The sequence below is a fragment of the Piliocolobus tephrosceles genome, chromosome 13 (assembly GCF_002776525.5).
Source record: "Piliocolobus tephrosceles isolate RC106 chromosome 13, ASM277652v3, whole genome shotgun sequence".
Lineage (NCBI taxonomy): Eukaryota > Metazoa > Chordata > Mammalia > Primates > Cercopithecidae > Piliocolobus > Piliocolobus tephrosceles.
Genome location: NC_045446.1, coordinates 7,896,419 through 7,920,610, shown reverse-complemented (window position 1 = coordinate 7,920,610; position 24,192 = coordinate 7,896,419). Strand labels below are relative to the sequence as shown.

At 42.6% G+C, this 24,192-nt stretch overlaps 2 protein-coding genes across 2 annotated transcripts in view; one reads left to right on the top strand and one right to left on the bottom strand.

Annotated features, from left to right (window-relative positions):
* Nucleotides 1–24,192, bottom strand: part of LOC111533669 (pyruvate carboxylase, mitochondrial-like) — a 1,148,173-nt gene that overhangs the window by 403,544 nt on the left and 720,437 nt on the right. The window lies entirely within an intron of this gene.
* PACS1 (phosphofurin acidic cluster sorting protein 1) overlaps nt 1–24,192 on the top strand; it is a 174,070-nt gene that overhangs the window by 118,616 nt on the left and 31,262 nt on the right. Inside the window, exons 2-4 of the mRNA XM_023186568.2 lie at nt 1,491–1,578; nt 20,028–20,117; nt 20,771–20,896. Coding sequence (XP_023042336.1) covers nt 1,491–1,578; nt 20,028–20,117; nt 20,771–20,896 — 304 coding nt within the window. The remainder of the gene's footprint in view (nt 1–1,490; nt 1,579–20,027; nt 20,118–20,770; nt 20,897–24,192) is intronic.

Below are 24,192 nucleotides of genomic sequence, written 5' to 3'. Positions count from 1 at the left end.
CAGAGAGAGACTCTGTCTCAAAAAAAAAAAAAAAAAAGAAAAAAAGAAAAAAAAGAAAGTACTTGGATGAGGTTAATTCAAAACCAGAATTTAGTTCTGTTGACCTGGATTTGTCGTCCTTTAAAAAAAAAAAAATGAATTATATTAATTTCTTCACATACTTTTGTTAATCTGATTTTAACTAGAAACCATTTTAGGAAACTTAGTGTAACAAGTATTTGCTGAGCAACTATACTGTGCCCAGCATTTGGGCAGATGCTGGGGGGAGAGCGGTGGAGGGGCAAGCCTGCTGCCTGCCCACCAGAAGTTGCACTCCAGTGGCAGGATAGGAGTTGTGCTGGGGACACATCACAGACTTTGCAAGGCATTGGGGGAAGTTCTCCTGGCAAAAATGCATAACCCAAGGCTGAAGAGGCGTTAGCTGGCAGGCTGGTGCCAACAGAAGGAACAGCAACCTCCAAAGGCCCCAAGGCGAGAGGGTGGCACTGCCAGGGAGCCAAAGGAAAGTTAGTGTGGCTGAAGCAGAGGGAGGGCAGTGGAGACGCATGACAGGGGCCTGAGCAGGGCCTAGAGGGCCTCAGCACAGAAGAAAAAAGAGGCATGAAATCCAGTCGGATTCTCTGGACTTGTCATGACTCTGGTCAGCAACATCCCTCATGTGTCCCGTTCCCCAGAACCTCTCCCAGGAGAAGAATGTTTGAAGACTTTGACCACCCGGGCAGCCACAGAAAGGCAGCATCCAGAGTCTCCCTCCCACTCCTGCTGGAAATCCAGGGTGGTCCTGCTGTGGTAAGGCCAAGGTCAAGTCAGAGCAGAGTTACTGAGACTCCACAGTGAGGGACAATCCTGTCACTTTTGAGTTGCAAGGAATTTCTTGATTTGTGGCACTGAAGATGTTCTGCATATTTGGAGCAAAATGCAGCTGAAATAGAATTTGTGACCATTTAACCATTTCCTGCCAAATGGTGTATGTTTTGTCTGTGTAGATTATCTTCTCTTGCTAAAGATTTCCATCTGTACATCTGTCAGGTGTGATCAGGTGGAAAGTAGAAGAGGAACTGTGTGATTCTCCTCCCTTGGTCTCCTCTTCCCCCTCAGAAGTGGCTCCAACATACTAGGCATGGAAAATGTGTTGCCTTTGGCTTGAGATAAATGACATCCATGGAAGTTCACACAATAATGTACCTTTTGACACTTACTTTTAGAAGCTGGGCATGGTGACATGCGCCTGTGGTCCTGGGTACTCAGGAGGCCAAGATGGGAGGATCCTTGGGCCCAAGGATCCAGTCTGGGCAACATAGTGAGACCCATCTCTTAAAAGTATAAACATTAAGAGGGGATACTCTTTCACTGAGACAGGGGACCCCTGGGACTGAGGACAGAGTTCTCACATTCTTACTTCAGGTAAGGCAGGTTGCCTAAACAGTTGTTCATCACTTTTCTCATAAGTTTCTTGCATATGACAGTATCTTCCTTCCCTGTTTTTCTAGGCTATTCAGCTTGACTCTGAAGAAACTCGTCATGCTAAAAGAAATGGACAAAGATCTTAACTCAGTGGTCATTGCTGTGAAGCTGCAGGTGAGTGGGGCAGGACTGTTGGTTCAGGGCCCAGGGAAACTGGATAACCATTTGCCCACTGCTGGGGCTTCAGAAACACCACTGGGACCACCTCTGGCTTCCTCCTCTCAGCACAGCAAGGTGCACAGTGGAAAGATGACAGAGCTCATGGGACCTTCTGAGCCCAGCTCTGCCTTTTGGTTAAGGCACTCAGTTTCTTCAAACCTTTCTTTGTCTGAAGAACAGAAATGGTTTTTCCTACACATACTATGAGGAACAAGTGATCCTAAAGTGTTTATTATAAACTACTCAGAAATTACTAGGCTGGCTAGCGTTGGTTTCAGTCTTAGTCCCAGGATTGCTAGATCCAGGTAGATGCACGGCTGTGGGAAGCACTTCAGAGGTTTTCTTTTTTTTTTTTTTTTTTTTTTTGAGATGGAGTCTTGCCCTGTCTGTCACCCAGGCTGAGTGCAGTGGCACGATCTCGGCTCACTGCAAGCTCTGCCTCCTGGGTTCATGCTGTTCACCTGCCTCTCTGCCTCCCAAGTAGCTGGGATTATAGGCGCCTGCCACCACGCCTGGCTAATTTTTTGTATTTTTAGTAGATACAGGGTTTCACCGTGTTAGCCAGGATGGTCTCGATCTCCTGACCTCGTGATTCACCCACCTCAGCCTCCCAGCATGCTGGGATTACAGGCGTGAGCCACCGTGCCCAGCCTGCACTTCGGAGGTTTTCTATAGAGTGGAAGAAACTTACAGATTGTTATTTCAGACTGGGCAATTTAAAGTTTACTGGGATATTTTATCTTCTATATAAATCCCACATATAACTCCTTACATTTAGTATTTTCAAGGGGCCCAAAACATTTCACAAACATTTGTGCTCTTAAGTATTCCTGAATTTAAGGAAAGGAGAAGGGAAAAGCTGAATTATAGAAGGGCTCAGGAATTTACCTGTTGCCAGCTAATTACCAAACGGCAGAACTGGGACCAGAAACTAAAGAGTGGGTAATTTGTGTGCTCATTAAATCCCATTACCAGACCTCCCTTAACTGATTAATCCTTTCTGCTGATGACTCCCTGGAGTAGAGAGAGATTCTGCAGTGCCTCTGGAGTCACTAAATAATGACTGGAGTCTTCAGCTTAAGGATGGTGTATTTACTGAATTCTTATTCATTGAAAAATAGCAAACTCTGATAACTCCCTACTAACCAGAATATTTTATTAGCTAGTTCACCTACTATGCTCCAATTTATTGTACTATATCACCTTCATTAAAATCCACTTCTATATCACTCTCAGTGTGTGACTCGTACATTGAGGTGCCTGGGCCTCTTTCTGGGATAAATATATTAGTTCCAAATACATAATTTAGTCCTCAAAACTTAAAATGTTGGACCGGGCGTGGTGGCTCATGCCTGTAATCCCAGCACTTTGGGAGGCTAAGGCGGTGGACCACCCAAGGTCAGGAGTTTGAGACCAGCCTGGCCAACATGGTGAAACCCCGTCTCTACCAAAAATACAAAAATTAGCCAGGCGTGTCTGTAGTCCCAGCTACTCAGGAGGCTGGAGCAGGAGAATTGCTTGAGCCTTTGAGGGAGAGGTTGCAGTGAGCTGAGATCGTGCTACTGCATTCCAGCGTGGGTGACAGAGTAAGACTCTATCTCAAAACAACAACAACAAAAACTTAAAATGTTTTAATTACTCATGAATTCCTGTGTGTCCCACCTTATATTCTAATTCCCTGTTCATTTTATGAATAACTCCTTCCAAATCTATGAAGTGTTCCCAGACACTGTTTGTTGGGAAAGCGACTATGGGACAGCGATGTGAACTGTTAGTGTCTTGTCCTCCTCTCCTGACTTTGGTCCCCATTTCTAGGTCACAGGCAGTGTTCCCATTTTCAGGAATTGCTTCCTTTGCTAAAGAATGTTGCTGTTCTGTGCCGACACCATTGGGGTGGTTTTGGAAGTTCCCTACTGAGTTTGCCATCCTGCAGCTAAATGCTTTTGCCAGAGAAATAATTTATTTCCTGATTAAATATTTAACATTCTATAATTCTAAATTATACCAAAACTACAAATATTTTGAATTTTTAAATTGTTCTCCTTCCAAGCAGCTGAAAGTAATTACAGATGTCACCACATTCATTCATTCAGTCACTTATGTATGCATTCATATAATAAATACTTATTGAGCATCTGTTATGTGCCAAACATTGTTCTAGGCACAGGGGATACAGCAGTGATCAAAACAGACAAAAATCCCTGCCTTTAAGAAGCACTGAGCAGTGATTCCCCAAAGGAGATCTGCAGACTGAGGTCTCTAAGACACTTTCAGGGAGTACAGGAGGCTACAACTGTTTTCGTGATAATACTGTGGCATTATTTGCCTTTTTCAGCATGCTGACTTTTGCACTGAAAGTACAAAAGCAACAGTGGATAAAGCTGCTAGTGCCTCAGCACAAATGCACCCAATGTCCCAGGAGTCATTGTGTTGTTTACCATCTCATGAGTGAAATAAGAAGATAAAAGGGCTGGGCACAGTGGCGCACCCCTGTGATCCCAGCTACTTGAGAGGCCGGGGCAGGAGGGTCACTTGAGCCTAGGAGCTGGCTGGAATGAGCTGTTTGTGCCAGTGCACTCCAGCCTGGGCGACAGAGCGAGACTCCGACTCAAAAAAAGGGAGGGAAAGCCAGTTTTGTTTAAGAATGTTCTCAAGAAAGCAGTAAAACTTGTTAATTTATTACATCTCAACCTTGAGTCTGCATCTTTCTCATACTGCGTGTGATGAGATGGGAAGTATACACTGAGCACTTCTGCCTCGCAGCAAAATACGATGTCTGTCTCTAAGACTAGTGCCTGTGTGAGGTAGAGCTACTGAGTTGTGAACTACAGTAGCTGCTTTTTTTCATGAACACCATTTTTACTTCAAAGAGGGACTTATAGACAAACAGGTTATTTAGACTCAGGTGTTTGGAAAGTGTTTTCTTAAAAATGAGCAGAGTTACCCTATCAATTCAAGGAAAACAACTTAGTATTGGTTGCCAATGATAAATAAAATTCCTTTTTTTTTTTTTTTTTTTTTTTGAGACAGAGTCTTGCCCTGTTGTTCAGTGGCGTGATCTTGGCTCACTGCAATCTCCATCTCCTGGGTTCAAGCGATTCTCCTGCATTAGCCTCCCGAGTAGCTGGGACTACAGGCGCCCACCACCACGCCCAGCTAATTTGTGTATTTTTGGTAGAGATGGGGTTTCACCATGTTGGCCAGGTTGATCTCGAACCCGGGACCTCAGGTAATCTGCCCACCTTGGCCTCCCAAAGTGCTGGGATTACAGGCATGAGCTACCACATCTGGCCAAAATTTGAGCTTTTAAGTGAAAATTAGAATTTTGGAGAACTTGTTTCTGTCACAGAAAGCTTAAAAGCTTCCCAGTTCTTAAAGACTTTTCTGAAGAAATCAGAAGTGATGTTAAAGATTTTGAGTTTTTTATATTGTATAATATATAACATTTGAATATTTTCTAAATGACTAATGCATGAGGTTACAAAATCATGCTGGATAAAAGATCCTTTCAAAGAACAAAATAGACCAGTGGGCCGGGTGCGGTGGCTCAAGCCTGTAATCCCAGCACTTTGGGAGGCCGAGACGGGCGGATCACGAGGTCAGGAGATCGAGACCATCCTGGCGAACACGGTGAAACCCCGTCTCTACTAAAAAACACAAAAAACTAGCAGGGCGAGGTGGCGGGCGCCTGTAGTCCCAGCTACTCGGGAGGCTGAGGCGGGAGAATGGCGTAAATCCAGGAGGCGGAGCTTGCAGTGAGCTGAGATCCGGCCACTTCACTCCAGCCTGGGCGACCGAGCTAGACTCTGTCTCAAAAAAAAAAAAAATAGACCAGTGGATTAGGTTTTTAACTTTACATTTTAAAATAATTTTAAATATACCCAAGAGATGCAGGGATAGTCTAAAGAGTTCCTGTATACCCATCCAGCTTCTCCCAATGTTAACATCTCTCTTAACCATGGTACATTTATCAAAACTAAGAAATTATCATTGGTACAATACTATTAATTAAATTAGACTTCAGATTTCCTAGTGTTTTCATTAATGTTCTTTTTCTATTAATTGGATTTTAACATATAAGAGTACGAAAGTCTTATTGATATTATTTAAAATTCTACTTTGGAAAAAAAATTTTTACTTTGCAACTAATCTTTAAGAAACTACCACTTAGAGAGTTAATGGTATAGTATCAAAGGAAAATAGTCCACAACTGGCTGGTCACGATGGCTCATACCTGTAATCCCAGCACTTTGGGAGGCCAAGGTGAGAGGATTGCTCAAGCCCAGGAGTTCAAGACCATCCTGGGCAACACAGCAAGGCTCCATCTTTACCAAAAGTAAAAACTGTCTGGGCATGGTGACGTATGCCTGCAGTCCCAGCTATTTGGGAGGCTGAGGCAGGAGGATTGCCTAAGCCCAGGAGTTCAAGTTTACCATGAGTTATGATCACACCACTGCACTCCACCCTGGGCAACAGAACGAGACCTTGTCTCTAAAAATAAAAAATAAAAATAAATAAAAAATTCCACAGTTGTCTAGAAAGGCTGTTAAAATGCTCCTCTTTTTTCCAGCTGTAGATCACTTTGAGTCTGGATTTTCTGCATATACTCAACCAAACTAGTTTTGCAACACATTGAGTACAAAAATAGGAATGAGAATCTAATTGTTTTCTATTAAGTCATTCATTAAAAAGATTTACAGAAATGTAAAACTATACCGTCTCCCTCATACACTGCTGTTGGGAATGTAAAATAATGCAGCCACTGTATTGTTTTGTTTTGCTTTTGTTTTTATTTTAGAGACAAGGTCTTGCTGTGTTGCCCAGGCTGGTCTCAAACTCCTGGCCTCAAGCAATCCTCCCGCCTCGACCTCCCAGTGCTGGGATTATAGGCTTGTGCCACCATCCCTGGTTCTCAAAAGAGTAAAGATAGAGTAACCATATCAGAGTAACCATATGACTTAGCAATTCTACTCCTAGGTATGTCCCCAAGAGAAATGAAAACACAAAAAATCTAACATGCAAATGTTCATAACATAATTATTCACAAGCTAAAAATTAGAAACAATCCAAGTCCATCAACTGATCAATGGAAAAATAAAATGTGGTCTAGTCATACAGCTTCGGAATACTATTTGACAGTAAAAAAGAATGAAGTATATCCATGCTCCAGATGGATGAACCTTGAAAACATGATGCTAAGTCAAAGAAGCAAGACACAAAAGGCCACATATTGTATGATTCCATTTATATGAAATAGGCAAATCCTTAGGGTCAGAAAGTAGATTGTAGTTGCCAGGGGTTAGGGTGGGAGATGGGCAGACTGGGGAGGGTGATAATGAAAGAATATGAGATTTCCTTGTTGAATGATGAGAATGTTCTGGCACTGACTGTGGCGATGGTTGCACAGCTCTAAACATACTGAAAGCCATTGAACTGTACACTTTAAATGGGTGAATTATATGGTATTTGAATTATATCCCAGTAAAGCTATGATTTTTTAAAAAAACTGTGTCTTCTCACTAAATTATTTTTGTTTTGGGAACATATTTTTCGTTTGAAAACTTTGCATATAAACACGTAATAGGTTTATTGTTAATTTTAAATGGATTAATAAATACTTTAAAGTATCTGTTTTAATTCATAATGTGGTGACTATTGATAGATAAACCTACATAAACAAAATATTAATAGATACATCTACATACACAAAAGCTATTTGGGATTCTTTCTAAGTGTAAAAAGGGCCAGGCGCAGTAGCTCATGCCTGTAATCCCAGCACTTCAGGAGGCTGAGGTGGGCAAATCACGAGGTCAGGAGATCGAGACCATCCTGGCTAACATGGTGAAACCCTGTCTCTACTAAAAATACAAAAAATTAGCTGGGCATGGTGGCGGGCACCTGTAGTCCCAGCTACTTGGGAGGCTGAGGCAGGAGAATGGTGTGAACCCGGGAGGCGGAGCTTGCAGTGAGCAGAGATCGCACCACTGCACTCCAGCCTGGGCGACAGAGCGAGACTGCGTCTCAAAAAAAAAGAGTGTAAAAAGGTCCTGAGGCCAAAAATTTGAGAATTATTATAGTAAAAGGAAAGAAACAATAAACAAATGAGAAAATCATATGTAGGCATTCCTTTAAAATTTTGTTTTATTTTATGAGATGGAGTTTCACTCTTGTTGCCCAGGCTGGAGTGCAATGGCGTGATCACAGCTCACTGCACCCTCTGCCTCCTGGGTTCAAATGATTCACCTGCCTCAGCCTCCCAGGTTGCTGGGATTACAGGCATGCACCACCACACCTCACTAATTTTTGGATTTTTAGTAGGCATGGGGTTTCACCATGTTGGTCAGGCTGGTCTCAAACTCCTGACCTCAAGTGATCCACCCACCTTGGCCTCCCAAAGCACTGGGATTACAGGTGTGAACCACCGTATCCAGCTACATTCCTTAAAATCTAATCCATTCCTGAAAATATGTTGGATGGCAGAAGCCTATATTTTATTATTTAAATGGGAAAAATAAGAAATACAAAATATCACAACACTGTAATTGTGGTGTGTAAATTACTCATATTTTGAGTAGGAAGACTAAAAGATGAGCCTATCAAAAATAATAACTATGGGCCAGGTGCAGTGGTTCATGCCTATAATCCCAGCTCTTTGGAAGGCTGAGGCAGCTGGGTCACCTGAGGTCAGGAGTTCGAGACCACCCTGGCCAACATAGTGAAACCCTGTCTCTACAGAAAATACAACATTAGCCAGGCATGGTGGCACATGCCTGTAATCCCAGCTACTCAGGAGGCTGAGGCAAGAGAATTGCTTGAACCCATGAGGCAGAGGTTGCAGTGAGCCAAGATGGCACCACTGCATTCCAGCCTTGGCAACAGAGCAAGACTCCATCTCAAAAAAAAAAAAAAGAAAAAAGAGGGAGATGGGATGAAGTTGAAGTGTAGAGTTTTTATTGGTTTTCTCTTTGCTTCGTTTTTTGTTTTTGCAATCAGAGTTAAGTTACCATTCAGTTTTTAATAATGGGTTGTAAGATGTTATTTGCAAGCCTCATGGTAACCGCAAATCAAAAAACTCTGTAACAGATACACAAAAAACAAAAAAATAAAAAGCAAGAAATTAAAACATACCATCCGAGAAAATCACTTTCACAGAAAGACAAGAAGGAAAGAAGGAAGGAAGACCACAAAACAATGAGAAAACAAGTAACAAAATGGCAATAGTAAGTCCTTATCAGTAATAACATTGAATATAAATGGACAAAATTCTGCAATCAAAGGACGTGGAGTAGTTGAATGCATTAGAAAACAAGATCCAGCTGGGCATGGTGGCTCATGCCTGTAATCCTAGCACTTTGGGAGGCCAAGGTGGGCAAATCACAAGGTCAGCATTTCAAGACCAGCCTGGCCAACACAGTGAAACCCCATCTGTACTAAAAATACAAAAAATTAGCTGGATGTGGTGGTGCACGCCTGTAATCCCAGCTACTTGGGAGGCTGAGGCAGGAGAATTGCTCGAATCTGGGAGGCAGAGGTTGCAGTGAACCCAGATTACACCACTGCACTCCAACCCAGGCAACAGTGCAAGACTCTGTCTCAAAAAAACAAAACAAAACAAGACCCAGCTAGGCACAGTGGCTCATGCCTATAATCCCAGCACTTTGGGAGGCTGAGGCGAAAGTATTGCTTTGAGCCCAGGGGTTTGAGACCAGCTTGGGCAACATAATGGAACCCTGTGTCTACAAAGAATTTGAAAAATTAGCTGGGTGTAGTGGTAGACCTACTCAGGAGTCTGAGGTAGGAGGATCACTTGAGCTCAGGAGGTTAAGGCTAAAATGAGCTATGATTGTGCCAGTGCACTCCACCTTGGGCAGCAGAGTGAGATGCTGTCCCAGAAAAACAAAAACAAAAAAACATGACCCAAACATCTGTTGCCTACAAGAAACACATTTGACCTGTAAAGACACATAGAGACTAAAAGGGTTGGAAAAATATACTCTATGCAAATAAAAACAAAAAAAAAAAAAAAAAAAAGAGTAGGCATAGCTATACTTACATCAGACAAAATAGATTTCAAGACAAAAATTGTAAAAATTGACAAGGTCATTATATAACGGTAAAGGGGTCAACTCAGCAAGAGGATATAACAATTGTAAATATATATACACCTAACACTGGAGCACCCAGATATATAAATCAAATATTATTAGAGCTAAAGAGAGTGTTAGACTCCAGTACAACAATAGCTAGAGACTTTAACACCCCACTTTCAGCATTGGACAGATTATCCAGACAAAATAAACTAAGAAACATCACACTTAACTGCTCTATAGACCAAGTTGACCTAATAGATATTTACAGAACATTTCTTCCAATGGCTGCAGAATACACTTTTTTTTTTCCTTAGCACGTGGATCATTCTCAAGGATAGGCCATATGTTAGGTCACAAAACAAGTCTTAAAACATTCAAAAAAAAAAGCTGAGGCCAGGCATGGTGACTCACACCTGTAATCCCAGCACTTTGGGAGGCCAAGGTGGGTGGATCACGAGGTCAAGCGATCAAGATCATCCTGGCCAACATGGTGACACCCCGTCTCTCCTAAAAGTACAAAAATTAGCTGGGCGTGGTGGCAGGCGCCTGTAGTCACAGCTACTCAGGAGGCTGAGGCAGGAGAATTGCTTGAATCCTGGAGGTGGAGGTTGCAGTGAGAGGAGATTGCGCCACTGTACTCCAGCCTGGGCAACAGAGCGAGATGCTGTCTCAAAAAAAAAAAAAAAAAAAGGTTGAAATAATATCAAGCATCTTCCCTGACCATAATGGAATAAAACTAGAAATCAATAACAAGGAATTTTGAAAGCAATACACACACATGGAATTAAACTATATGCTCCTAAATGACCAGTGGGTCAATGAATAAATTAATAAGGAAACTGAAATTTTCTTGAAACAAATGATAATGGAAACATAACATATCAAAACCTATGGGATACATCAAAAGCAGTACCAAGGGGGAAGTTCATAACTATAAAGTGCCTACATCAAAAAAGAAGAAAAACTTCAAATAACCTAATGATGCTTCTTAAAGAACTAGAAAAGCAAGAGCAAACCAAACCCCAAATTAGTAGAAGAAAAGAAATAATGAACATCATAGCAGAAATAAATAAATTTGAAAAAAAAAAATCAACAACTTTTGGGTTTTCGTGTGTGTTTTGTTTTGTTTTTGAGATGGAGTCTTGCTGTGTCACCCATGCTGGAGTACAGTGGTGCAATGTCAGCTCATTGCAACCTCTGCCTCCCAGGTTCAAGTGATTCTCCTGCCTCAGCCTCCCGAGTAATTAGGATTACAGGCATACACCACCATGATGGCTAATTTTTGTATTTTTAGTAGAGACGAGGTTTCACCTTATTTGCCAGGCTGGTCTCAAACTCCCAACCTCAGGTGATCTGCTCGCCTTGGCCTTCAGTGCTGGGATTACAGGCGTGAGCCATGATACCCGGCCAAAGAGTTGTTTTTTGAGAAGACAAAATGGACAAACCTTTAGCCAGACCAACTAAGAAAGAGAGAAGACACAAATAAATCAGAGATGAAAAAAGAGGTGACTGACATTGCAGAAATTCAAAGGATCATTAGTGGCTGCTGTGAGCAGCTATATACCAATAAACTGGAAAACCTAGAAGAAATGGATAAATTCCAGGGAAGATACAGCCTACCAAGATTGAACCATGAAAAAATTCAAAACCTGAATAGACCAATAACCAAAAAAAAAAAGCTAGATGCCATCAATGTAGTCTCCCAGCAAAGAAAAGCCCAGGCCTTATTAGCTTCACTACTGAATGTTACCAAACATTTAAGAAGAACTATTCCAAAACATAAAGAATACTTCCAGACTCAATCTATGAGACCAGTATTCCCCTGACACCAAAACCAAAGAAAGTGACAGGGCAGTATCTCTGATTAACATTGATGCAAAAATCGTCAAGGAAATACTAGCAAACAGAATTCAGCAACACATTAAAAACATCATTCATCATGACCAACTGAGATCCCGGGGATGCGCAAGGATGGTTCAGCATACACAAATCAATTAATGTGATACATCGTATCCAGAATGAAGGACAAAACCCATGTGATAATCTCAATTGATGCTGAATGGCTGGGCATTGTGGCTCCCGCCTGTAATCCCAGCACTTTGAGAGGCCAAGGTAGATAGATTGCTTGAGGCCACGAGTTTGAGACCAGCCTGGGCAACATGGCAAAACCTCATCTCTGGTGGGGGGAATGTATATATATATGCTTTTTTTTCTGAAAAAGCATTTGATAAAATTCAACAAGCCTTCATGGTAAAAATCCTTAAAAAATGGGTATGAAAGAAACATACCTCAACATAATAAAAACTATATGTGACAGACCCATAGCTTGTATCAGACTGAACGGTGAAAAAAACTGAAAGCCTTTCCTTTAAGATCTGGAACAAGACAAGGATCCCCACTTTCACCACTGTTATTCAGTATAATAACTAGAAGTCCTAACTAGAGCAGTCAGGCAAGAGAAAGAAGTAAAGGCATCCAGATTGGAAAGGAAGAAGTCAAATTATCCTTGTTTGCAGATGATATGCTCTTATATGTGGAAAAACCTACTTCACAAAATAACTAGTAGAACAGATAAACAAAATCAGTGAAGTTGCAGGATATGAAATCAACATACAGAAATCAGTAGTATTTCTATATGTCAACAGTGAACAGTCTGAAAAAGAAATCAAGAAAGTAATCCCATTTACAAGAGCTACAAGTAAAATAGGATACCTAGGAATAAACTTAACCAAAGAAGTGAAAGATCTCTATATTAAAAACTGTAAAACATTGATGCAAGAAATTTAAAAGGACACAAAAAGTGGAAAGATATTCCATATTCATGGATTGGAAGAATCATTATTGTTAAAATGTCCATACCACCCAAAGCAATCTACAGATTCAATGCAATCCCTATCAAAATACCAATGACATTCTTCACAGAAATAGAAAAAAAAATCCTAAAATGTATATGGAACCACAGAAGACCCAGAATAGCCAAAGCCATCCTGAGCACAAAGAAGAAACCTAGAGAAATCACATTATCTGACTTCAAATTATGCTACAGAACTACAGTAACCAAAACAGCACGGTACTGGCATAAAAACAAACACCTACAGTAATGGAAGAGAGTAGAGAATCTAGCAATAAATCCATACATCTACAGTGAACTAATTTTCAGCAAAGGTGCCAAGAACATATATTGGGGAAAGGACAATCTCCTCAATAAATGATGCCGGAAAAACTGGATATCCACATGCAGAGGAATGAAACTAGACTCTTATCTCTCACTGTATACAAAAATCAGATAAAAATTGACTGGATACTTAAATCTAATACCTGAAACTATGACACTACTAAAAGAAAACATTTTTCCAACTGCTTTGGCCACTAAAATAATAAAAATAAAAGAAAACATTGGGGCAACTCTCTAGGAAATTGATCTGGGCAGAGATTTCTTGTGTAATACCCAGCACTGGCAACCAAAGCAAAAATGGACATATGGGATCACATCAAGTTAAAAAGCTTCTGGGCCAGGCGCAGTGGCTCATGCTTATAATCCCAGCACTTTGAGAGGCCGACAAGGGATCCCTTGTCCATCTGACAAGGGGTTAATAACCAGAATATATAAGGAGCTCAGACAACTCAGGAAAATAATCTAATAATCCTATTAAGAAATGGGCAAATGATCTGAATAGACATCTCTCGAAGACCTACAAATGATGAACAGGCATATGAAAGGGTGTGCAGCATCATTGATTATCAGAGAAATGCTAATCAAAACTACAATGAAATATCATCTCACCCTGGTTAAAATGGCTTTTATCCAAAAGGCAAGTAATAGTAAATGCTGGTGAGGATGTAGAGAAAAGGGAACCCTCATACACTGTTGGTAAGAATGTAAATTAGTACAGTGAATATGGAAAATAGTATGGAGGTTCCTCAGAAAACCAAAATAGTCCCATGTAGCACTATTCACAATAGCCAAGATTTGGAAGCACCTAAGTGTCCATAAACAGATAAATTGATAAAGAAAATGGTACATACACACAATGGAGTACTATGCAGCCGTAAGAAAGAATGAGGTCCTGTCATTTGCAATAACATGGATGGAACTGGAGGATATTATGTTAAATAAGCCAGGCACAGAAAGACATACTTTGAATGCTCTCACTTACTTCTGGGAGTTAAAAATTAAAGTCATGGAGATAGTCTAATGATGGTTACCACAGGTTTGTATGGGCAGTGGGGCAGTGACGATAGTTAATGGATACAAAAACATGGAATGAATAAGATCTGGAATTTGGCCAAGCATGGTGGCTCACGCCTGTAATCCTAGCACTTTGGAAGGCTGAGGTGGGAAGATCCCTTGAGTCCAGTAGTTTGAGACCAGCCTGAGCACTGTAGTGAAACCTCATCTCTATCTATCTATCTATCTATCTATCTATTTATTTATTTATTTATTTATTTATTTATTTTTTGAGACAGAGTCTTGCTCTGTTGCCCAGGCTGGAGTGCACTGGCACGATCTTGGCTCACTGCAAGCCCTGCCTCCTGGGTTCACACCATTCTCCTGCCTCAGCCTTCTGTGTAGCTAGGACTATAGGCGCCCACCACCACGCCTGGCTAACTTTTTGTATTTTTTGTAGAGACGGGGTTTCACCATGTTAGCCAAGATGGTTTCCATCTCCTGACCTCCTGATCCGCCCACCTCAGCCTCCCAAAGTGCTGGGATTACAGGCATGAGCCATCACGCCTGGCCCTATCTCTATTTTTAAAAAACTTTTTTTTTTTTTGAGACGGATTTTTGCTCTTGTCGCCTAGCCTGCAATGCAATGGCACAATCTCAGCTCACTGCAACCTCCACCTCCCAGGTTCAAGTGATTCTTCTGCCTCAGCCTCCCAAGTAGCTGGGATTACAGGCATGCACCACCATGCCCAGCTAATTTTTGTATTTTTAGTTAGAGATGGGATTTCACCATGTTGCCCAGGCTGGTCTTGAACTCCTGACCTCAGGTGGTCCACCCGCCTCAGCCTCCCAAAGTGCTGGGATTACAGGCGTGAGCCACCATGCCCAGCCAAAAAAATGTTTTAATTATAAAAAATTTTTTTAATGTTTTAAAGATCTGTGATATTTTATAGTGCAACAGGGCGATTACAGTCAATGTTAATTTATAGTACATTTAAAACTGAAAGTATAATTGGAATATTTGTAACATAAACGATAAATGCTTGAGGTGATGGACCCCATATAACCTGATGTGATTATTACACGTTGTATGCCTGATCAAAATGTCTTATGTACCTCATAAATATACCTACTATATACCCATAAAAATTAATTTAAAAATTGAAATAAATAATAAATGAAAAATAACAATTTATCTTCAGACATCCAAGAAACCCCAACCAGTTTCCTCAAATATCACTATAATGCTCTTAATTTTTTTTTTTTTTTTTTTGAGAATGGGATCTTACTATGTTGCCCAGGCAGCCCTTGTACTCCTGGGCTCAAGCTATCCTTCCACTTCTGCCTCCTTAAGTGCTGGGATTATCGATGTCAGCCACCACACCCAGCAACAATACTGTTAAACATCTGTATGATAAGAATTTTTGGTTTAAATAAAAAGCATTTAAAACACCAGTAACCTGGCTGGTTGCAGTAGTTCTTGCCTATAAATCCCAGCACTTGGGAGGCCAAGGCAGGTGGATTACCTGAGGTCAGCAGTTCAAGATGAGCCTGGGCAACATGGTGAAATCCCATCTCTACTAAAAATATGAAAATTAGCTGGGCGTTGTGGTGCACTCCTGTAGTGCCAGCCATTTGGGAGGCTAAGGCAGGAGAATCACTTGAGCCTGGGAGGCGGAGGTTGCAGTGAGTCAAGATTGTGCCACTGTACCATAGCCTGTGCAACATAGTGAGACTCTGTCTCAGAATAATAGTAATAAAACACCTGTAACCTAATTTTAAAAATATATTAATATTAATGAATATTTTAATGTGCTATAATGTTACTTTAATATTTAGATATAAATGGTTTTGCTTCTGTACTGCAAATGAAGATATACTGTTATATAGATAAACAAATGATACAAAAGTATATTAAAAATAATTTTGAAATTGGACCCTGGTTGGTAGTGCCCCAGGCACCTGGAAGAAGCAAATACTGGAACCCATGAAAGCTAAACCCTTGGGGAAGGGTAGGAAAGACGAGGACAGTAGCGCACCATGCTTGAAAGGGCCGGACCTGGCTGTGATCCTGTGACACACTGCACTCTGCATCCTGCTACCTGCACATGCAGATTCTTTCTAGTGAGTTTGAAATTCAGATAGTGAATTTGGGATAGAAAGTTTTACAGGTATTTAGAGCACATACTTGGGTGGTGAGAATTCATATAATCGTATAATGAGGCTACTGCTATTGGAAGGTGATGTCTGTTAGTGACAGTAAATAAGATAAAGGGGATGGAGAGGGCTGGGGTGGAGGAAGTTAACAGATTCCCTATGGTGGTCACGGTAGACCTGGTTGAGAAGATGACTTTTACCTAAAGACTTTTAGGGAGGTGAGGGCCGTTCAGGTATCTAGAAGAAGAGCCTTCCAGGCAGAGGGAAGAGCCAGGACCAGGCCCTAAGGCCTTCATATTCTATGAATATATTCCCTGAGCGGAGAAATCTGAAAAGAACCCTAAGCACTGATTACTTTTTTCAACTTTTATTTTGGAAAAAATTCAAACATGCAAAAGTAGACAGAGTAGTTTACAATTCCCTCGATCCCCTTTCCAAGCTGTAATGGTTATCAACTCATCGCCAGTCTTGTTTCATCTGTGTCCCCATCTATTTCCCTTCACCAGTGTTATTTTGAGGTAATCCATACATCATAGCATTTCACCCACAAATATTTCAATATGTAATTTAAAAATGTAGGCAGTATTTTTAAACAAAACCACAATACCATTATCACACCTTGGCCAGACACGGTGGCTCATGCCTATAATCCCAGCACTTTGGGAGGCCAAGTTATCTCAAGTGGATAACTTGAGATCAGGAGTTCGAGGCCAGCCTGGCCAACATTATAAAACCTCATCTCTACTAAAAATACAAAAATTAGCCAGGCGTGATGGCATGCACCTGTAATCCCAGCTACTCGGGAGGCTGAGGCAAGAGAGTCATTTGAACCTGGGAGGCAGAGACTGCAGTGAGCCGAGATCATGCCACTGTACTCCAGCCTACTCAACAGAGCAAGACTCTAAAATAACAAAACAAACCTTAATATCACGAAATCAGTGTTCAAATTTCCAATTGTGGCATGAATCTCATAAATGTGTGGAAAGTCTTGTGGGAGAGAGTGGCTGTCAGTTTTGCTTTTTATAGTTTATTTGATACATTCAGTCTTTAGTTGCCACTGTAGCGCTTGAGCTTCCAGGAGTCCTGAGGCCCTGGCCTGTGTGTGGGCTGACTGTGCTTCTGCTGTTATTTTATTTTTGTTGTTGTTTTTTGAGACAGGGTTTTGCTGTGTTGCCCAGGCTAGAGTGCAATGATATGATCTTGGCTTTTTTTTTTTTTTTTTTTTTTGAGACGGGAGTCTCGCTCTGACCCCCAGGCTGGAGTGCAGTGGTGTGATCTCGGCTCACTGCAAGCTCCACCTCCTGGGTTCACTCCATTCTCCCGCCTCAGCCTCCAGAGCAGCTGGGACTACAGCTGTCTGCCACTACGCCTGGCTAATTTTTTTTGTATTTTTGGTAGAGACGGGGTTTCACCGTGTTAGCCAGAATGGTCTCGATCTCCTGACCTCGTGATCCGCCCGCCTTGGACTCCCAAAGTGCTGGGATTACAGGCGTGAGCCACCGCACCCGGCATGATCTTGGCTTATTGCAACCTCTGCCTTCTAGGCTCAAACGATTCTCCCACTTCAGCTTCCTGAGTAGCTGGGATTACAAGTGCTTGCCACCACGCCTGGCTAATTTCTGTATTTTTTGTAGAGATGAGGTTTCCCAGTTTTGCTCAGGCTGGTCTCGAACTCCTGGGCTCCCAAAGTGCTGGGATTACAGGCGCCACCGCACCCAGCCTTCTGCTGATTTTATACCCAGCCTTCCCCCTGTGGCTGTTACCCATAGGCAGCATCACTATAGAATGACATAACCATCAGGGCTCCACTTCCTTGGTCTCATTTTGGTCTCATGAGTGGCCGAGGCATTTTTCCATGTGTGGAATTTTCCCCTAAGGGTCAGCACCACAGCATAGTACCATTTCAACAGAAACAACTCCCAGAGTAATCACAGCTTTGCCGAAGATGAGAGATGAGCAGCTCAAAACTTGTCATCAATTATAAACAGATGGGTGTGGGGCTCAAGTCTGTAATCCCAGCACTTTGGGAGGCCATGGCAGGAGGATCGCTTGAGCCCAAGAGTTCAAGACCAGCTTGGGCAATATAGCGACACCCCGTCTCTACAAGTAAAAAATAAAAATAGTAAAAATAGTGTTTCAATGAACAGCTCCTTGTTTACAGATTTTCTTCTTTTTAAAACTCATTCCTGGTGGCCTGTAATTCTAGCACTTTGGGAGGCTGAAGTGGGAAAATTATTTGAGCTCAGAAGTTAAAGACCAGCCTGGGCAACATAGTGAGACCTCGTCTCTTTTTTATTAAAAAAAAAAAAAAAAAGAAAAGGAAAAAAACCATTCTCTCCATGGTCATGGGATCAAGGGGGAAAAAAGAAAATAATATATAAAAATCATGCCCTTAGAATTTATTGTTTTGGATTACAATTTTTGAATGGAAATGTTTCTTTTTTGCCAGGCTACTTTCTAAAAGGGTTACTGTAATTTACTTTGCTTCAACAATGAATGAATTTGGAAATCCTACCACATCCTTACCAACTTTGGATGTTGTGGGGTTTTTTTATTATTGGTATTAATTTTAAAACTGCTTTTTTTTTTAGACAAATTTATTCAACACCATTTATTTGTGTGCTGGGAATCATATTGAACAAGACATATCTTTGTCTTATGGATCTCGAAGTTTAGTGAGATTCAGTAACTGGCAGTGAGAGGGCTGTCTAACCCAAATATTAGGTTTGGAGTGGGGGAGGTTAAAGAGGAAGTTCCTGGAAAAAAAAAAAAAAAAAACTCAGCTGAGACCTGAAAGATGAGTTGGTTACTTGTGTTCAGAAGCCAAAAAAAAGCATCCAAGAAGAGAAGAAAAGCACATGAAAAGCCCAGAGACGAGAGAGTGTGCCTGGGGAATCAGAGGGAGGATCACTTGAAGTCAGGAGTTCGAGGCCAGCCCGACCAACATGGCAGTAAGAGGGCTGTCTAACCCAAATACTCGGTTTGGAGGGTGGGGAGGTTAAAGAGGAAGTTCCTGGGGAAAAAAAAAAGGAACGGTGGGCAGGGAGGGCCATACACACCGTGGAGGCTGACACTACCAGCCTCTTCCCCAGGAGTGCTGGGAACTCGCAGGCATTAACAAATCATTTTGCTGTGATAACCCTTTATGCACCCTACAGCATCATACGTGTAAAATCAGACTTATGGTAGAGGCTTGATTCAAATAAGTACAGTAAGGATTCATGAAATATTTGGACTGGTAAGAATGTTTGGGCCGGGTGTGGTGACTCACGCCTGTAATCCTAGCACTTTGGGAGGCTGAAGCGAGCTGATCATCTGAGGTCAGGAGTTCAAGGCCAGCACATGGTGAAACCCTGTCTCTACTGAAAATACAAAAAAAATTAGCCGGGCATTGTGGCAGGCACCTGTAGTCCCAGCTACTCAGAAGTCTGAGGCAGGAGAATCGCTTGAACCCAGGAGGCGGAGGTTGCAGTGAGCCGAGATCGCACCACTGCAGTCCAGCCTGGGCGACAGAGTGAGACTCGTCTCAAAAAAAAATAAAATTTAATTTTTTTTTTTTTAAAAGAATGCTTGTAGAGTTTAGAAGTTGTTTGCAAACATAGTATTTCTTTTGGTCTGATTTTTGGTGACACAGCTTTGACAGATTTTTTTTTTCTTTTTATTATTAATATTATTTGAGACAGGGTCTCGCTCTGTCACCCAGGCTGGAGTGTAGTGGCAGGGTCTTGACTCACTGCAGGCTCGAACTCCCAGGCTCAAGTGATCCTCGCATCTCAGCCTCCTGAGTAGCTGGGACTACAGGCATGTGTACCCCCACCCAGACAAATTTTTTATTTTTTGTAGAAACAGGAGTCTCACTATGTTGCCCCAGGCTAGTCTCCTTTGACTCAGGAGTCAAAGCAGTCCTTCTGTCTCAGCCTCCCAAATTGCTGGGATTACTGGCATGAGCCACTGCACCTGGCCAAACAGACTTTTCTTCTCGGTTTCAGGGTTCAAAAAGAATTCTTCGCTCCAACGAGATCGTCCTTCCAGCTAGTGGACTGGTGGAAACAGAGCTCCAATTAACCTTCTCCCTTCAGGTGAGACTCTCCTAATCTTAGGCCCCTAAGATGCTATATCCTGGCTATTCCCCAGACAGTCCGCTAACCCAGAGATCCCATTCCCCAACTTGGGTGGGAATGAATAAAAGTCACCTGGAGGTTTATGGCTGGTCTGGAGAGCCAAAGCAACCCCTTAGCCATCCACGGTAAGGTGTGGAAACCGGGGTAGGCACCATGGCTCCTTCCCTTCCTCTGCCTCGGCTAACAATTGTTAGCCATCTGCTACACCCCATCACCTCTCCTTAGTGATCCTCGCACCCCCTGTGGACTGTGCCACCTTCAGCCTCCACATCAGGTTCTCTGTCCTTCCCCTCTACTCCTTATCCCTCTTAGTCGGTGTCCCTCTCATCGTAATTTCAGTAATTCCATGCCCAAATTGAAACACGGAGAAAACACCTGATAAAGTGGCAAGGAAAGAGACGGTTGTGGACCCCAGGGCCGTGGCGTGGAAGCCAGGCACCAAACTGAATCAGCTCCACCAGCAGCAACTTCATGGCTCTCCTTTCAACCCTGATTGTCCCCTTTTACAGACAGGAAGAATTGAAGCACAGAAAGATTGTGTGTCCTCTAGAACCCCTCAAGGACCCAGCTGCCCATTAACCATCCTTGACTCTGTGTTTTATATTTCATAGTACCCTCATTTCCTTAAGCGAGATGCCAACAAGCTGCAGATCATGCTGCAACGGAGAAAACGTTACAAGAATCGGACCATCTTGGGCTATAAGACCTTGGCCGTGGGACTCATCAACATGGCAGAGGTGAGAGGAACACAGTCTCCAGACTGTTGGCCTTTGAGTCACAGAGCCCAGGGGAGACACCAGCCCAGCCATTTGAGCCTTCCAGATGATTTTCCCAGCCTGCTGGCTAGGTGCTTAATTCTGTTTTACAAGTTAATTATTTGTTGGAAATTCAGAATATACTTGTTTTTATCAAGTACTTTTCCTTCATGAAAAGTTTTAACTTTTAAAAAGGTAAAGCTCAAAAAGTTACATAAAATTTCAAACTTTCAGAAAAGTTACAAGAATGGTGCAAAGAATTCCCATATGTGGATTCATCCAAGTTCTTTAACATATTACCGTATTTCTTATTCTCTCCTCATAGACATATTGTTAGGTATTATTTTCTGAGCCATCTGAGAGTAAGTTGCAGGCACGATTCCCCATTACACATTAATACTGCGCCATGTTAACTTCCTTAACATGGGAATACTCTGCTGTCTAAACTCCCTGCCACCATCAAGATCAGGACACTAACATTGAGATAAGATTGCCGTCTAACTCACAGTCCCTCTTCCGATTGTGCTGAGTGTCTCAGTGATCCATCCCCTTTATGGGTCTGGGATTGATCTAGGATTACGTGCCACATGTCACTGTGTCCTTCGTCCCCTTCAGTCTGCAGCAGCCCCTAGGTTTTGCTTACCTGTCATGACCTTGACTTTTTTTTTTTTTTTTTTTTTTTTGAGGCAGAGTCTCGTCGCCCGGGCTGGAGTGCGGTGGCCTGATCTCAGCTCACTGCAAGCTCCGCCTCCCGGATTTTTACGCCATTCTCCTGCCTCAGCCTCCCGAGTAGCTGGGACTACAGGCGCCTGCCACCTCGCCCGGCTAGTTTTTGTATTTTTAGTAGAGACGAGGTTTCACCATGTTAGCCAGGATGGTCTCGATCTCCTGACCTCGTGATCCGCCCGTCTCGGCCTCCCAAAGTGCTGGGATTACAGGCTTGAGCCACCTTGCCCGGCCGACCTTGACATTTTTTAAGCGCACAGGCTGGTTACTTTCTTGAATACTCCTCAGTCCAGGTTCGCCTGATGTTGCCTCAAGATTAGATTCCATCTGTGTATTTCTGGCAGCATTACCACAGAAGTGTTCTGTTCTCAGTGCAGCTTAGGTAGCACCTGATGTCAGTTGGTTCCTTTCCTGGGGATATTAACTTTTAACTTTTTTTTTTATTTTTACTTTTTTTTTTTTTTTGAGACGGAGTCTCACTCTGTCGCCAGGCTGGAGTGCGGTGGCATGATCTCGGCTCACTGTAACCCCCACCTCCTGGGTTCAAGTGATTCTCCTACCTTAGCCTCCCGAGTAGCTGGAACTACAAGCGTGCACCACCATGCCCAGCTAATTTTTTTTTTTTTTTTTTTTTGTATTTTTAGTAGAGACTGGGTTTCACATGTTGGCCAGGATGGTCTCAATCTCCTGACCTTGTGATCCGCCTGCCTTGGCCTCCCAAAGTCCTGAGATTACAGGTGTAAGCCACCGCGCCCAGCCTTTACTTTCTTTTTTTTTTTTTAAGAGACAAGGTCTTGCTCTGTTGTCCAGGCTGGTCTCGAACTCCTAGGCTCAAGCAATCCTCCCTCCTCGGCCTCCCAAAGTGCTGGGATTACAGGCATGAGCCTCTGTGCCCGGCCTGATATTATCACTTGGTTAACATGGAGTCTGCAGGGTTTTTCCACCACAAAGTTAATTAATAAGCATTTTTACTTACTGGAAAAAATATTTTATGGGGAGATATATTATGGGGAGAAAAAGATAGGTAACTATCTTTTTCCTTATCACATTTTCACCTACTAGTTTTAGCATCTATTCATGATTCTTGCCTTAATTGGTCATCACTGTACTTTGATGCTTACCAGACAGTGAATTTCTAATCCCACCATTCCTTACATATTTATTAATTGGCTTTTTTTTTTTTTTTTTTTTTCCCCGAGAGGGAGTCTCACTTCATCACCCAGGCTTGAGTGCACTGGCACAGTCTCTGCTCACTGCAAACTCCACCTCCCGGGTTCCAGCGATTCTCCCGCCTCAGCCTCCAGAGTAGCTGGGATTACAGTGGCCCGCCACCAGGGCCAGCTAACTTTTTTGTATTTTTAGTAGAGACGAGGTTTCACCATGTTATCCAGGCTGGTCTTGAACTCCTGGCCTCAAGTTATCCGCCTGCCTTAGCCTCCCAAACTGCTGGGATTATAGGCGTGAGCCACTGCTCCCAGCCTCATTAATTGACTTTCTGTAATAAGATAGTGCTTTTCCTTTGCTCTCATTTATTTGTGTCAGTTATGGACCGTGGACTCCTGTTTTATTTGATGGGGCTGAATCTGCTACTATCATTTTTTTATTTTGATGCACAGACTTGTCAGGTTTGGCCCGTGGGAGCCCCTTCATGCCGGCTTCGAGTCCTTTGTACTGTGTCTCCTCATTCTTTACATCCTACCATACTTTCTGGTACAAAACATTTTAGGCTCATCTTGTACTTTCCCTGACCCAGCCCCAGAATGAGCAGATTCTCCAAGGAGCCCTGGTTCTTTTCAGTGGAGAATGGTGTTCAGAAACCAAGATCTGGGTACCAGGAGTGCCCATGTCCCCAACTTGGTGTCATCAACTCCCACTGAGCAGACAGAGCTGAGAGAGATCTGTCTGTGTGCACACATGTGCTCGTGTCTACACACACGTCACAGCTCCTTTCAGGTCTAGGTCCAGATCTGTCTAACCATGAGCACGCATCGGTAATTTCAGTTCCAACCCAATGGCTTTTTATAGCTTTTCTTTCTCCATATTTCTGATTCCCTTTTGGAATGGTAAGAAGTCAGGCTGTGATTATTCTCAATACATGTACTCACTGGTGAAGCTCCCTGTGTGCCAGGCAGTTCCTCTCAGCCCTAACGGGAAGAAGAAAGCAGCCACTAATCTGTTCTGAAAATTATTTCTGTACTTTAATAAATTAAATAGGAACAATTTTGTGCCCATGATAGAAAATTTGAGATAGTCCCAGCCCGTCTTTCTGTCCTGCTCAGTCAGTGTGGAGACAGGGGGCAGTGAATTCCCACCAGCACCCCCTGCCCCTGCTATGCCAGGCTCTGCCATTCCCTGTTGACTGGGCTCCTTTTCCTTATTGCCAGTGACAGGCGACCACCACCTGTAGGCCTGGCCTCACCCAGACTCAAGAGCAAGTTTCTCTGTAAAGGACTTACACTAAAATTAGTCCTAGAGATTAGCAACCATTTATTTCCCTTCCCTTCCCTTCCCTCCCCTCCCCTTCCCTCCCCTCCCCTCCCCTCCCCTCCCCT